At 34.1% G+C, this 16,667-nt stretch overlaps 2 protein-coding genes and 1 long non-coding RNA gene across 3 annotated transcripts; 1 reads left to right on the top strand and 2 right to left on the bottom strand.

Moving 5' to 3' along the window:
- Positions 1–363: 363 nt before the first annotated feature.
- Positions 364–5,057, bottom strand: LOC113726999 (uncharacterized). Its single transcript, XM_027250945.2, has 4 exons — positions 4,811–5,057; positions 1,308–2,098; positions 866–988; positions 364–760 (listed from the first exon to the last, which is right to left on the bottom strand). The coding sequence occupies exons 2-4, from the start codon at positions 1,863–1,865 to the stop codon at positions 566–568; spliced, it is 876 nt and encodes a 291-aa protein (XP_027106746.1). The 5' UTR covers positions 1,866–2,098; positions 4,811–5,057; the 3' UTR covers positions 364–565.
- A 777-nt stretch (positions 5,058–5,834) lies between these two features.
- On the top strand, positions 5,835–10,822 carry LOC113726998 (protoheme IX farnesyltransferase, mitochondrial). Its single transcript, XM_027250943.2, has 7 exons — positions 5,835–6,325; positions 6,865–6,994; positions 7,774–7,911; positions 8,039–8,172; positions 9,373–9,498; positions 9,937–10,040; positions 10,303–10,822. Exons 1-7 carry the CDS (start codon positions 6,042–6,044, stop codon positions 10,683–10,685), a joined length of 1,299 nt encoding a protein of 432 aa, XP_027106744.1. The 5' UTR covers positions 5,835–6,041; the 3' UTR covers positions 10,686–10,822.
- Positions 10,823–14,896: 4,074 nt separating this feature from the next.
- LOC140035879 (uncharacterized) lies at positions 14,897–16,228 on the bottom strand. The gene is made up of 2 exons (XR_011839781.1): positions 15,836–16,228; positions 14,897–15,373 (listed from the first exon to the last, which is right to left on the bottom strand). It is a non-coding gene; the product is annotated as an uncharacterized lncRNA (long non-coding RNA).
- Between the last annotated feature and the right edge of the window lie 439 nt (positions 16,229–16,667).

Here is a 16,667-nt window from a genome sequence, read left to right as displayed (position 1 = left end):
AAAAAACCACTGACGTTCAAAACTTTTATAAGAATCAGATAATCCATCAAATACTTCTTTTTAAGACTTTCTGCAAGTTCAGTTGAAATTTGCAACCACAAAACAACTTCCATGGTGATCCATGCCAATTGATCCCACATGGGAACACAAGTACTGGTGGATGTGCAACCAACCAATTTCAAATCTTTATTTACATTCAAAGCACAAAAGTAACAGGATGAAAGTTCAAGATATCATCAGCCAAAGACCACATTAAACTGTCAACATTATAAAACACATGATTCTTTTCGACTATCTTAGTTGACATAACTACCAAGGGCAAAAGGCACATAACTGTCTAGATTCTAAATTTTAAACTCCAAATTTGCAAAATACTAGTTCCTTAAACATTCCAATAAATACAACCATAGCATTTCTTCATGATATCATAAATAGAAATAGCAGGTCTGCCTTCAAGGATAGATTCAGCTTGGCAGTAACTAGGTTCTAACAACTAGCATTTGCTTACGGATACTATAAACAGATATAGCAGGTCTGCCTTCAACAATAGAATTGTTGAGGCAGCCTAGCTTTCAACAGCTCTCGGACGGCAAAATAAAACAGCATCCTTATCGACTCCAATATGAACTCTGGCTTGAAAACTTTTGCCATCGGGAGCATCAGCACCTTGAGCTAGAAAAGTGACATTGTATACCCAACCAGCACAGAGGGAGTACGCAGTCACCCACTCAATTTGCTTAAATTGGAATCCTGGATGCTCCTGCAAGAGGAAGTAAAACGCTTTAGAAACTCAACAATATGGAATAAAGAAAAAAAAAAGAAATTAAGTTAGATATGGAAACACAAAAAAGGGAATGGAACGTACATCCTGCAGGCCCTTTGTAACCAAGTTGATGAGCTGTTGGTGGAATTCTGGATCAGCATCATGATTGATTTGGTAAACAGGAAGGTACGGAGTCTCACCCGGATCAGTGATCACATCAAATCCCTGTTCATGCATAAATCCAAGTCATTAAGGCATGTAAAGCAGAAACGGAGTAAGACCTTTACTATTACGCGCATATATGAACAAATTATGGAAGAAATTAATGCAAGAATTATGACTCTCATTTTGGTAAATAAACTAAAAAAATATTTTCAGGTAACATACATTAGAACATGAAAATGGTTTCCCAGTGGAATGCAAATACATTTAAACAAAAAAAAAAGACAACAATGCAGCTAGACCAGATTTAAAAAATATTTAAAAACTTAAAAAAAAAAAGCAGAAAAAGAAAAGGAGAGTGTTCAGGATTTCATGTACTAACATCGCTTTCTTTAACCTCTTGCAAGTACTTTTTCCATAACACAGGATCCACATCGTGGACAAAAGCACGCTTCAGGTCAGGATCCAGCCCCTCAATTTTGTCAAAATTAGCTGGAGGAGAGGGAATAGAATCATACAACTCAGCGCGTTCCTCAGCAGACAAGGGCTTCAGATTAGCCAGTTCCTCCTTCCAATCAATTTCATCCCAGTTAGTTTCTTCATATTCCTTCTTGCTACGATCCCACCATTCCTTCCAAATCTTTGCCTTCCCATACTCCTCCCCCTCCTCTGCCTCCTCCACAATTTCAGCCAGCTTGTCTACCCTTAGCTTGTCGGTACCGCTTCCCTCTTGGCTGCTGCTGCCCTCTTGGCTGCTGCTGCCGATGCTTTTCAATGCGAGGCTCTCTTTGTCGCTACTGCTGCTCTCTTGGGAGCAGATCTCTTGGCTGCTGGAATGCGACAGTAGCTCCGATTCCATGGCCGGATGCTCGGGGATCATGCCTCTCATTCCAGGATGGTCGCGTAGACGCTCGGGTTCATTGTCGCTGTTGGAAGCCATGGAGCGAAGGAAACCTAACCCTAATTTCAATTTGAACTAACTTATTCTTAAAATTGTCGATGTAACTTTAATTGTGATGCTGTGCTTATATAGGGCACTGAAGGCAGTCCACACTGGGCACGTGATTTTATCCGTTTCAGATTGGGATTCGGGTCATGTGAGGAGCAGGCGGGCTAAGGCCCATGGGTGCCTGAGCAGGCTGATATTCCTTGCAGTACTATTGCCTGATTTTCCTGGTTTTAGGTGTTTTTGAATCCATTAAATATCACAAAAATCCAAAAGTTAGATCCAACTAATAGTATTTCACATTTGTCCCCAACTAAAAATCAATAGAAATTCAAGATGCAAATAATTCCTCCAACAAATGTAGAAAATAAATTAAATTAAACCTATAGTCCAAACCTCGACGAATAAAGGGAAGAGTAATAGCTAGTACGATCATCTGTGGTGTTAGATTGTAAAAGGAAAGTAATTAGATTGAGAACATCAGTTCATCAAATCATTATTTATCAGCATATTCATAGAAATGTTAATGATCCATTGGCAAAATTCAGAAACCTCAATTAAAATTCTTTAATATTTTTTTTTTGTGGTTTATCATGATTGGTACACGAGCCTAATTACAACATTCTTACATCAAAAGCCAACCAATAAAAAAAAATACTAACGCTAGTAAAATATTTAAACTCAATCAATGAACAAGGGTAGCATTAATAGCCATGGACAACGGAAGGAATTATACTAGAGTTAGTTCCAAAAAATTCAAAACTATATATAATACAATTTTGGATAGCAAAAATATCTCAAATAATATTTCGCTTGCATCATAAACACACTTCCCAACCTACATTTTTATATTCCTAGTCTCTTTTTTATCTCACATACATCACATCACAAAAAGTACTACAATAATTATTTTAAATAATATTTCAAATAATACTCTATCCAAACAAGAGTTAGCTCTACAAAATTCAAAACTGTAAATAATTAATTTGCATAGTAGACCATGGACAGAACATAAATTTTTTTTTTTTAGTAGACAGACAATGAACAAAACAAGATAGTATCGCCTACTATTCAAGAATTGATACAATTGTGTATGCCAGGATAAGCAATAATGATTAAAATCCATTAGACTTTTAATTTTTTTTTTCAAAACGATAATTGGTTGTATTGCTTTTAAAAGATGTACAACTGCGAGCAAGTGCTCGAGTTGACTTTACATTCAGTGTTCTTGACACTGAGGAAACAAGAGTTCCTCATCTAAAGTGATGCCCAAGGCATAGTTGCTAATCTTAGAGTTTAATTAATTCATATCATTTTTAACTAGACAACAAGAGCACATATGAAACAATCCTCTTAATCGAACAATATCTTCCACCAAAGTAGCTAGTCTGATGTCTCGTGCCTTTAGACTTTTATAACGTGAGAGAAAAAGGAAACAAAAAGAAATCATCTTGAAAGAGTGAGAAAGAAATGTACTTAAGGAAGAAATATCAAGGAATTGTATTGTAGAGAGAAACCAAGAAAGATTATTGTTGTTACATCAAGAGTTTTCTTCAATCTGCCTAAGAAGAAAGAAATGCGTATATAGTAGTATGGATCAAATCGTAAAACTATATAGTTTTCATGTAATAGAAATAAGCGAACTAAGAATAGAAGAACTTCTTACTATATTATGAACTAACTATATAGTTAAACAACAACGATAAGCCACAAATACAAATTCAAGAAAGTTAACAATAAAAAATTGAATGAATTGGGTCATGATACTGGAAAGAACGAGCTGTGTGTGAAAAAAGTGACTTGCGAACCACCAAAATTGGTAATTCATTTTCACAAAAGTCATGACCAATTAATTACACGTGATCAGTTTGTATAAAAAAAATTAAGTACCCGCCAGATGGAATAATGGAACTGGAGATTGCATATCTTGCAACTGCAGCATCATCTCTAGGCAGAGCAACTAATTGTTTTCTTTCCTTATAATTGCTTTCTCTTTCTAAGTACACCTTTAATGCACCAAGAATAACAAGATCACAGAAGGAGAATCAAGAACAATCTTAGCCAGAGACCACATTTAATACTTTCAACACTGAATAGTATTTTCAGCAATGTTTTTAAACTTGGACCGGCTGTTCACGGACCGGCCGGTTCAACGGTTCTCTGTTTTTTTTTTTTTTGGCAGCTTTAATGCTAAATACTTCATAGGTCTTCACTATACAGTCTACATTGGAACTTGACGGTTAATGTAAATTCTAACATGGTTATTAATAACTTAAGTCCCTAAAATACATTCATCAATATAACTTAAAACTAAATTTAAGTTTTGTAGCCCGGATGGATTTAAAGAATATATATGTGTGTGTTATTGTCTAGGTAAATTGAACAAGCCATAAAAATATACCCAGTCATAACACCAATGATCAAGCCATAAAAATATACGAGATGAAATCTAAAAAAAAATAAAAATAATCTCCTATAACTGAAGACAGAAGAAATCCAGAGGTCCTTTAATTAGACAAACTTCAAGTTGAAATAATATTGATTAAATAAAAAAAGCCGTATGAACTTTGAACATTTGAGCAGAAATTAGTTTTTGGTCACAGAAATTAATTGAATAAAAAAAGGGCATACGGTTGCATACTATAATCATAAATCATAAATTAGTTGCATACGGTTATTGTCACAAACAATATCAATGGAACAAAAAAAGGGCATTCCAAATATTAATTCCAGAAAAATACAAAATTAAAAAACCAAACATGACTAATTTTATTAATTTGATACTTTATCCAAAAATAACTTCTCCAAACATGACTGCCAAATAATTTATGATTCATAAACGGATGAAAATTTGGGGGGAAAAAAGAAGAAAATACGAAAAAATCCACTAAAGATAATATAGAAAACAAAAATCAAGAAAAGGCAAAAATTAAACTTACCAAGATGCAAAGCTTTGGAGTCCCGTCTAAAAATAATAGTGTGCTGATCTTGTTGTGGATATTTGGATGTGGAAGGATGATGAAGAAAAAAAAAAAAGATTAACTGGAGATTGAAGGAATGGAGGAACTGAGAAAGTGAATTGAAGCCAAGGAGAAATAAGAAATGGTGCCGTCTGTGCGTCTGTGCGCCGTGCGGCTGAGAAAGAAAGTGAATTGAAGGAATGGTGCCGTCTGAAGCCAATGCTAGGGTTATTTTTAATTTAATCTAATTTTATATTTTGATTAGATTAAGTAAAATTCTACACAAAGAGAAGCCCGTCCTTCGGTTGTAGATTGGTGGTAAGCATACCCCTTGTGGTCGTGAAGGCCCGGTTCGAATCTTAGCTGCCTCTATCCATTTTATTGTTTTCAATTTCAGTCTATTGCTTGAAGATTCATGCATTTTATTGTTTTCAATTTCAGTCTATTGCTTGAAGATTCACATTTTATTGTTTTCAATTTCAGTCTATTGCTTGAAGATTCATGCATTTTATTGTTTTCAATTTCAGTCTATTGCTTGAAAATTCATGAATCGGCGGTTTACGGTTAAATGGTTTTTAACGATTCGTCCGGTTCCTAGCGATTTTCCATTAGTTTCTGGTGTGATGTTGGATCGGACCGTTGATGCTACCGGTTCCCGGTCGGTCCGATCCGGTTCTGAAAACATTGAAATTTTCAGACGTCAAACTTCAATTTTTCAAACAAACCCTGAATCGTTGGGAAAAAAAAAAAAACAAACCCTGAATAATATTTTAAGATTATCGAATAGTCATTTGAGAAAATTATACCAATATGGTGCTGCATATTTTAAAAAAAAAAAATAACACACCTTGTCATTCATCTACAGTGTATGAAAGTTATGGATAAAAAAATTGATTAAGCATTCAAAATGGATTTATTTTTTTTTGTCAAAAATCACAATGGATTTATTTGATTTATCAAAACGGACGTTTCAACTTAATTCGTATGATTTCTTTCATTTGTAGAAAAACGTGAGAAAATAAAAGTGTAGAGACCAACAGAATTAGGTCGAACATTAAGGACTTTTAAGGTAAATAATCCTTTCATTTCCTCCCATCACTCGCCTGATCGGTCTGCACGATCCAGCTCCATCCAATCCGTTCCCGCCGTCCCAAGGGAAACCTCCTTTGATTGCTCCGGGCAAATTTCTTTCAATCTGAAGAACTGAGTCATGTGGAGAAACTCACTGATTTTCTCATCTAAACTCGTTTCTACAGCAAACCCGAGAAATTACAATTATGCCGTCGGATCCTCGCTCTTCCACTCTCAATTCTACTCGGCAGCCGCCAGCACAACCTCCTTTGCTTCCGACTCCCTCAAGTCGGATCCTAGTCGGGCACTCGGATCTTCTTTTCTTAACACGACGTCGTTGTCTGCGTTTTCGGCGTCGAAACTGAAGGATGCCGTCAATTATTACGGCCGCTGTTACTTTGAACTATCCAAAGCTCGCCTGAGGTAAATTTCATTATTTTCTATATGTTTGTTAGTTGTTTTTTCTCTTCCTGTTATAGTTTGCTGAATGTTCTTCGATTCATTTACATTTCCGATTAAATTTGATTAACTTTGGGTCGATATTCAACTGAATTTTGTGCTCGTATATTGGAATTGATTTTTAAGATTTAAAGTGCTATCAGAAGAAAAAAAAGTGAATCTTGGTCGAATCAATACAATATTAATAAGGTTATTGAACTAGAAGAACTTAAAAAAAATGATCTGCCATTTGTGATCTAATTTTTTTTTATTAGTATAATGAACTTTCGTGAAAGGTTCAGAAATTTTGTAAAATCTTGCTGCTGTCACATTGGAACTAAACTATAGGCGCTGTTGCAGCAGGATTACGATCATAGCTTATATTGATCATCTTAATTTTGCAGTCTTAATATGATATATGCAATTAGTCTTGACATGATATAACATGTAAATAGTTTTAAAATGGCATAGAGATATATAACGGCAGAAAATTTAACTTTTTTTTTTTTAATCGTTGTCCGTAGCCTGTTGGTGGTAGCTACTTCTGGAACTGGATATATACTTGGAAGTGGTAGTGCCATTGATTTCACAGGACTTTGTTGCACATGTGCTGGTACAATGATGGTTGCAGCGTCTGCCAACACATTAAATCAGGTTTTCATCTTTTGGGCCACATGCTCATCTCTAACGTGGTATCGTTGCTGTTATTAGTAATTTGTGTCTTCGTTGCTTTATCTTTAGTATTGTCCCTTGCAATTGTGTTATAGTGTTTATTATTCTTTGTGTTGTATTGGCAGTTACAGTATGAAGAAACCATGTAATCATGCTTGTTTAAGTGGAGAATTCGGACATTTTTGGAGTCTTGCCTAAATGCTGCAGTGTAATGACTGGAGAAGTATCTTCAGTACTATGAAACAAGACTCTTCCTATTGGATGCAAAAGACATGTCTGTTTAACTTTCATTAGCCCATTTTGCTTCAGGAGATTGTATTGTGGGAGTGAGAAATATCTTGTTGATATTGGGGTTTATGCTTGGCTAATAAGAAATCGTTAACCTTTACGACTCTAATAAGCGCATGAGTTTGGTTTAAATCCAATAGGCATGATCTTTATTTCTGCGAATCTATAATTGAAATCGTTCATCAAACTATAAAACCAACTTATTTATTGTGTTCATCATCCTGTGTTCCCTGGTGTGAGGTTTATCCTGTCAGAATCTTTTTTTTTTTTAAGAAAATAGCATCTTCCAAATGGCATGCTTTTTTTTTTATTATTCAAATTTTCCTGTTCTCTAAAGTCTGGGTTACCATGATTTGGATTTGGCGTGTCTGCATTTTTGTACATTTTTTGTGTATCGTGTGGATTTGCTTATCCCTTAGTTTCCCTGATTGGATTGAGAATACCACTCATTTAAATTTGCATTTTCTTGTTAGGTTTATGAAATTAATAATGATGCTCTAATGAAGAGAACCAGGAACAGACCACTCCCTTCTGGTCGTCTTACAATTCCTCATGCTGTCACCTGGGCATCTTGTGCTGGCATTGCTGGCACTGCTTTACTGGCTTGGAAGGTGGTTGGATAATTTGAATATCTAGCCTGCTTAGTGTCCCTTTATTTTTTTTGGGTTCTGTTTGCTTATACTGTAACTATGGTTGGAGTAACTAATGTAAGCATCTCATATGACAAGGTTTTTGCAGGCTAATGTGTTGGCAGCTGGGCTTGCTGCTTCTAACCTTGTGCTTTATGCATTTGTATACACACCACTGAAACAAATGCATCCAATAAATACTTGGGTTGGAGCTATTGTTGGTGCTATTCCGCCTCTTCTTGGGTAGTTTTTCCAGTTCACCTTTGGTTCTAATTGCATATCTGTGATCTGTTTGTTTCATTTTTCTTCAGTTTATAGGCTAACATTGTTGACATTTGACATTTTCTTCCTTTTGGGAGGAAGTCTTCTTTTTAGTAGACTAGTAATGATTTCTTTTCTATTATATTGTTTTATTCTTATTTTTTGCAGTTTTGTTGGGGGCGGCGGGTGCTGAATAGACTGGTCCAAGAGGTTGCATTCCAATTTTGAATTGTGTGGGTAACCAAGAGGGAAAACAGAACTTTGAATTGGGTGTTAATATAGAGATGTTGTGTCTGGTCTAGGACATTAATGTTATGTAAAAAGTTGATATTTACCGGTGCTACGCTGGTAGAAACTCCATTGGATTGTGTGGTCATTGAAAGGCTTAAGATATTTTGCCATATGCTTGTTGCACGCTTTTTTCAGGATGAGTTGGTCAAAAAGAATTCAGTGAAACAATAATGTTAAATGAATTAGAACGGTAATTACTGAATATGATTTTTGTTTCTGCTCTGAAAATTTGAACAAGTTTCACATATTGCAGTACCTTCTTTCTGTAGACATCTACAATTTCTATGGAAAAACCTAGTAGTAGAAGATAGGTCATCCATTTTATTGGGAAACCACAGAAACCCAGTTTAGGATCTTGTAAGTTCCTAAGTCGAGTATTATCCTGTTGCAGTTTTAAGGTGATCAGTTGAACAGCCATGTTAATTCCATTTTAGTGGACAGTTTCTTTGATAGTTGCAAACTTATTATTCTGATGTAGTAAGAGTAATGATTGATTTGCCATTTATGTGAATGTTCTGGTATTTGCATTTCTTTTTCCTCTTAGTGAAGTCTTGCCTTGTACTACCTTAATTTTGGGCCAAATTGTATATAGATCTCTCTCTCTCTCTCTCTCTCTCTCTCTCTGTGTGGGTGTGTGTTCTGTATCAATATAACAGAATAATTACTTGTTGATGCAACGTTAGAGTGACAAATTCACATGAGAATTTGACATCTTTGATTGTTGAGCTGCCTCTTTGATAATGATTAATTAAAGGAGAGCAATCTTTTCATTGTTTCGTTATCCCTTGTGCTTGCCATTGAGTTCATTGAAATAGTTATAAGCTGATTTTCTTTGGGTTTGGGTTTGTTTGTTTGATGCATCATATTAACTTTTTTGATTTGTAAATTCAGGTGGGCAGCTGCTGCTGGTGAGGTCTCACTCACTGCTATGATTCTCCCTGCTGCTCTATATTTTTGGCAAATACCCCATTTCATGGCCTTGGCATATTTATGCCGCAAAGACTATGCAGATGGAGGGTATGTACATAGGGTATGCAGATTGCTATGTGAAAATCCACGAGAAAATTGTGTTGATGAAATATTCTAAGTTAAAATTGTCTTAAATGTTGTACGGTTTTAATTAGAATTCAGATATGTAAAACAGCCACCAGAAAATTGTGTTTAATTAAATACTCTAAAGGAAATCTGCTTGCAAACTCCGGTCTTCTCATACTAGTATTTTGTATCTTAAAACCTTTTGTATTTGTAGCACGTGGATGTAAGTTGATGTCTGTAAAACAAATGGAAATGTCCGGATTTTTTTGAAATGTTGATATTTGACAAGAATATGGATAAGTTCATGGACATGTCTGCTGATTGGTAGTCTTACTTAAGCTTCTTGATGTTGCGTTCAATTAACGGCATCCAGTTTGCCGTTGTTATCCTAATTTGTTATCATTTGTGGTGTGCTGGCAGTTTTAAAATGTTCTCTCTTGCTGACGCTTCTGGTCACAGAACAGCCATGGTTGCTTTGAGGAACTGCTTGTATCTGCTTCCACTTGGTTATCTTGCCTATGACTGTGAGTGACTGAGTTCATAGCAAGATTTTGCCTAAGTGCTTTGATTCTCAAGTTACGAATGTGTCTTATTACTTTGTTTCATTTAGTCTATTGTGATTGTTTTCTGCTCCTTTTGGAGCTCAAATTGTGTCTCATGTTTGTTGCTTGAGCAAGTTGGTTGGGTATTGCTTGTCTGACATGAACTGGGGCTAATTTTAATGCCCTTTTTTCTTTTTGGGGATAACAAGTGCAAATCTTAATGGTTAATGTGATTAAATTGCAGGGGGGATAACTTCTGGCTGGTTCTGTCTAGAGGCAACAATTCTTGCCCTAGCAATCAGCGGTACTGCCATGTCTTTCTGCATTGATCGTACCACCAAGAGTGCCAGGAGAATGTTCCGTGCCAGCCTATTGTATCTCCCGGTGTTTATGTCCGGGCTTCTGTTTCACAGGCTGCCAGATAACAAACAGTACCAAACAGCACAAAATTTACTAAGGTCTCTTGGTCTTTCATCATCCTCAGCATTGCCGCTTGATGAGACTGAACAGGTCAACGAGCAGCATAAGGTTCAAAGTAGAAATACGGGTGCACGAGGACCACCAGTGGCGTATGCTTCCGTTGCTCCATTCCCTTTCTTACCAGCTCCGACTTACGTTACACATTGAGAATGAATACATAACGAGTCTGCACTCTTTTTTTTTTTTGGAGGTACAGTTCATGTTTGCTGCCTTCCATTATATGGAATTAAAATAATAAGTGAAATATTCTAGCACAATAACTAATTCTTGGTTATTTACTTGAAGAGCTTATGTGTGCTGATGAGCGTGTATAGCGTATATATTTAAAGATGACAGCCGGCAACCACGACCTATCAGAATCACAATCCCATTGGAGACACCAAAGAGCAACTGCAAACCATTACCAAATCGATGCGCCTAAATGACATGTAAAAATGAAAACCAAAATGAATCTGCTTATAGCAACGTCTGCAAAATTTTTAATGGGTCTTCAGAGCCTCAAAAACGGACAGCAAATAGGAATGAAGCCAAACATTTAAAACGGTTTTAGAAAATTGCAGTTAAAAACCCAATGATTTGTCCTTTCAAATTATACGAGTTCCTTATTCTCTTTTTTTTTCAGTACATAATAAAAAGTAGAATTTTCTCAAGAAAAAGAAAATTTGGGAGATGAAGTCGGATGGGGAGAAGGTCTGAGCAATAGTTAGAGTCTAATGATTGCCGTCAATAGACAAATAATTTGGTAGTTAAAAACTTATTGGAGTTCTTGGAGTTTTGTCTCTAACTTTGGGATAAATCACGGACCATCACCATCTTTATTTTCATTTGTATTAATTTGTAAAGTTTCCTTCGAAGTTTCCCTTTCGAATTTCACTATACAAGAAAAACCTTAATTTGTATTAATTTGTCAATAATTTGTATTGTTTCATCTGAAGTTTCCATTCTGATTTTCATATACAAGGCTCAGGCTTTTTTCGCCATACAGACAAGAATTTCTCTTGATAATAAAAAATTTGAATAATTTTAGGAATGGAAAGCAAAAAGCAAAAAGCCTAAAACTTTTTCTTTATTTTTGGACTGAAGATCAAAATGGATAAGACTCTAGGGCTACATTATCTTCTGAGCATCTTCATATGAATTAGCATCTTCATGTACATTATATACTAGATCAAAATGACCTTCAAAACATTTTTTGATCTTCAAAGTATTTCATATACTGCATGAGTCAATACATGAAATTCATTGACTCTAGTTGATTTCAAACCATCTTTATACTAGATCAAAATGAATTTCAAAGCATCTTTTGATCTTCAAGGTATTTCATGTACTACATGAGTCCAATACATGAAGTTCACTGACCCTAATTGATTTCAAACCATCTTTATACGCAATGAAGTTCAGGGATGAGACTCTAATAATACATTTTAAACCAAAGGAATAAGACTCTAGATTTCTTAATCACTTCATATAAACGAGCCCCATTGGTTGGAAATAGGAAATGCTTGATTAATTTTATGCTTATCTTTCCATACGTGAAAGCCAAGTTTCACCGTGAGAATTCTTCACTAGGAAGATTAATTTTTGATCCTCTGTACCAATATCCAGCACTTAGACACAATAGATTGAATTTTTTTCCCCTTCAAAATTTGGAGTTCATACCCAATGGGCCCATGTAAATTCCTTAAATAAAATCAAATAGATAAAATTTAAAAATTTTGAATTTCATGCCCAATGGGCCCATGTAAATTCCTTAAATAAAATTAAATAGATAAAATTAAATGGATAAATCAATGTGAAGGCAATCATATGCATGCACTACAAACCTAAATGGACATCTCTATCTCTACGTCGATGGTGGCTAAAACTTGGATCAGCATCTAGGTCAAGGTTCAAACCACATGTATAACTCCTAATTGTGATAGAATAGGATTTTGTGTGCAAACTCCTCCTCCTCTTACCTTTGCAATACTTACCTCCAGTTTGAGCAGCGTCCCAATTTAGCCATATTTTCTCGCTCTCTATGGACCCCTTTTTTCCCCCTTTTATGGCACTTGAAATCTATCATAACAAACTTACGAACAAAAAGTTTTTCTTTCTACAAGGAAGGGGGAAAAATGTAAAAGAATTGTGAATTGAAACTTTTTTTTGTTGGGAGTAGAAAAAGAAAACTCAACATATTTGATGATCCATTCATTGGCACACAAGATCAAGGTTTAGTTTGTAAGTTCTTAATTATCATTTCAACATTTTTTTATAAGGTCAAAGAAAATGAATTAAGTTCCATTTCTTTGTACTCTCATTTCAGTAGCTTTCATATCAGTGGCTTGTTATGCTTTGAATGTAGCTTTCATTTCAGTAGCTTGTTATGCCATGAATGCAGTTGAAGAAATTTCAATAGAACATTTTCATTTCAGTGGCTTGTAATGCTATGAATGTAGCTTTCATTTCAGTGGCTTGTTATGCTATGAATGGACAGTTGAAGAAATTTCCATAGATCGTTGTTTGGATGAAGAGTCAAAAGTTCCTAATACTCTTCTCCAGCCAAGAAAATTGTTGACCATATTTATGAAAAAATGAAACCAAGAAGCGGGAAAATAAATTGTTTTGGCATGTGAGGTCCTCTAATAAAAGTTACATCTTATTACATACAACCATTTGGCATGTACACAGATGATCTATCCATATATGGATATTAGGAGTAAGAGTTGCAAAAAATTGGTATGTACACGAATGAGATCTACCCATATGTTAGGAGGAGTCTTAACTCGATCATCCTAGATAAAGCCCATAAGGTCAGAAGGACTTATTTGTTTATTGCAAAAATTTAGAAATTAGTAGAATATTTGATTATTTGGTTTCCCGATTCATAATTCTTTGACTTTCTTTCATTTCTTGCAGAAAAGAAAGTGATTAAATATTAGTTTAAATGGATGGTCTTAAACCTCAAATCAGAAATCTGGTCATCTTGATTTTCGAGTTTTTTGTGCAAATAAATATATATTTTTTAAAAACTTTCATTCAACGAAGTTTTTTTTTATTTCTAAACTATTTCTGTGGTACTTCCCTATTTTGCTTTCATCAATGAACTAGAATTTTACCCGTGCCTTAGCACTGCCTTTTCTTTTATTGCAAATTTATAAAAATACAAATAATTTAAAATACAAAAATTAATAATAATCCTACATGTTCATCTATATTAACTTTAAAAAATTAATGTATTCTAAATATTCAATTATTTACTAATTTTTAAAACTTTGTTTATATACTTTTCTTTATAATATGATAGTATACATCAAATCATGTACCCCATATCAAGAACTTGGTAGATATTCTTTTTTAACAAATATTCTTTTAGATAATTTAAATTTTTATAATGACCATTAACTTAGAACTACATATTATATTTAATTAAGTAGAAGAAATCTAGCAATTCATTTTTCTACATCAATAAATATTCAGTTTCCAACAATATTGGCAAATATGGAGGTGTAACAATTAATTCTCTTTTTTATACTAAGTTAATTCAAAAATAAGGGAAGAAATGATGAAAATTTGAATACTAATCAACGGTATAATGGTGAAAGGAAATAATTTGGGATATGCAAAATTTCAATAATTGTGATTTGAAAAAGATTTTACTGTAGTTCTATATGTAATAATTTAATAGAAAGCAGAATCATTAAGATAAGGTTAATTGTTTTTAAAACAATATCTTTAAGATAAGATTACTTATTTTTTAAAATTATTTTAAAATTAGAGATAATTTTTAAACATATAATATAATCCAATTAGGATTTAATATGGACATAATCCAAGTTATTCATAACCCATTAATTCTCTTCAATTAGGTATGTCACCTAGGAGTGAAAAATAACTCTAATTAAAATAACTACTTTCATATATATATATATATATATATATATATATATATATATATATATATATATATATATATATATATATATTATAGGTGGCAAACCAACCCATTTAACTAAATTTACTCATACTCGCCCATGAATAGATGGGTATGAGTATGTTAAATTTTTGTATATGGGTATAAATGGGTTACCCGCCCATTAAATGGGTATTATTGAATAACCCATCAAACCCAATTAACCCATTTAAAATTTTCTTCCCCCAAGTCTCCTCTCTTCTCCCACCCCCCCCTTTTTTTTTAAGTTTTTCATTTTGTCATGATGTTAACTACTTTTGTTTCATTATTATTATTATTTGTTGGTATTATCTTATCATTTTATTTTGGATAAAATTCACTAAACCCCCTTGTGATTTGGGTTATTGTCATAAAACCTCCCCATTGTTTAAAAACTCCCAAAGAACCCCCTCATGGTTTGAACTAATTTGGCCAACAAACGGAAATCATCCAATTTGATGAAATAATATAAAATTCCTATATTAACCTTGTTTTCAAACTATACCAAAACTTAGTTCAGGTTTTACTTAAGATTTTAAAAACTTTCTTGCTTCATTTAAGAAAAAAAGTAAAATTCAGGGGTTAATTCAACAAATTCTAAAAATTTGTTGTCTTCTCCAACCGGACGATGTTTAGATTTCAGAACCTATCTCCTTTCTTTTTGTTCTTTTTTTTTTTCCTTTTTCTGTTTTCCTTTCCCTTCCATTTTCTTCCTTTCTTCAGTCCAGCAATTGTCACCTTGCCATCATCGCCATCATCGCCGTCACTATGATTGTCGTGGTCATTACCTTCATCATCATCTTCAGCATAGGTCTCAGATTTCATCTAAATTCATGAATCTTGAATTGTCTAAGGAAAAATTTAAGGGGCCAAACTAAAATTTCAAAACATTCTTCATCTTCTCCTGTGATAAAGTAGCTTTCATTATTTTTCTACAGCTGCTGCCACTTCCATCATCGTCTTTGTGGGTTTACAAATAGACTTTATGAGTCAAGGTGAAAATTTTCAAAGTTTCTCTTCTTCCCTACCGCTTATTATCATTTACAGATCTTGTGGCAGCGACAGTAGGAGCAGAGCTGCCAGTAGCTATCACCAGTGTGGAATTTAACAAAAATTACACCCTCAAATCCAATTTCAGCGTATATCATGATTATGATATCAGATTTGACCAAAAACAAGCAAAGAGTAACAAACATAGGCATGAACAGTGATAGGCAAAACTATAAATTTCAGTCCTAAAATAAAGCAAAACCAACAAATTACTATAAAAAAACAACCCTTTGGACCAGTAAAATGGTTATATGACACCAATTACACACAAAAAGTCAGATATTTGCATGGATTAAAAGAAAAATTGTGAGGCTACCTTGATTCATATCTCAAATCCATCTGGATTTCTGCCCGCCTTATGTATCAGTTGGTGACCACGATGGCAATGGTGATGGCATCAAATCTGGTTACCAAAGAATGGGTTAAAGGCAATTACTTAAGAGATCAAAGGTGTTGATGTAAGGAGAGTTATATTGGAGAAGAAGCCAAAGTTTGACATGAACTTTCTTAAGAATCCCCTGGTGCTGCAACAGAAGATAAATATAAGAAGGAGAAAGAGTGGTCGTAGTGATCGTGGTTGTGAGGGGAGTTGGTGTTTTGGTGCATCTGCTGTCTCTATTTTGATTGCGGGAGGAGGAAGGAGATGAAACGAAAGAAAAGAAAAAAGAATAAAAAGCAACCTTCTAATTGTGGGTGAAGGAAAGCAAAAGAAAGTGAAAAAAAAAGAAAGAAAAGAATGAGGGTATAATTGGAAGAAGAAATCAGTTTTTATGCAGAAAACTCAACGTGATCAATTTTACTTACGTATTAGACGAGTGTGACTCACTCTCCATTAATTTGGATGTTTTTCATCCAAATTCCAGATTAGTCCATAGTGTAAGGAGGTTCAATGTGTGTTTTTAAACAATAAGGAGGTTTTATGACAATAACCCAAACTACAAGGGGGTTTAGTGTATTTTACCCTTTTATTTTCTCTTAGTTTGTTAACTTGTTCATTTTCAGCATTACCAATTTATGATAAGTTTTAGCCTTTTTCTTATCTTTCCAAAATGAAATTTTAAATTTATATATGAAAAAAATGTTAGGGGTTCAAAATTTTTGGATTAAGTTTTTATATTAACTTTTATAGTACTTAGTTCAAAATTTTA

This window comes from Coffea arabica, chromosome 2c (genome assembly GCF_036785885.1).
Source record: "Coffea arabica cultivar ET-39 chromosome 2c, Coffea Arabica ET-39 HiFi, whole genome shotgun sequence".
In the NCBI taxonomy this organism is placed as follows: Eukaryota; Viridiplantae; Streptophyta; class Magnoliopsida; order Gentianales; family Rubiaceae; genus Coffea; species Coffea arabica.
This window is presented reverse-complemented; position numbering and strand designations above follow the sequence as displayed.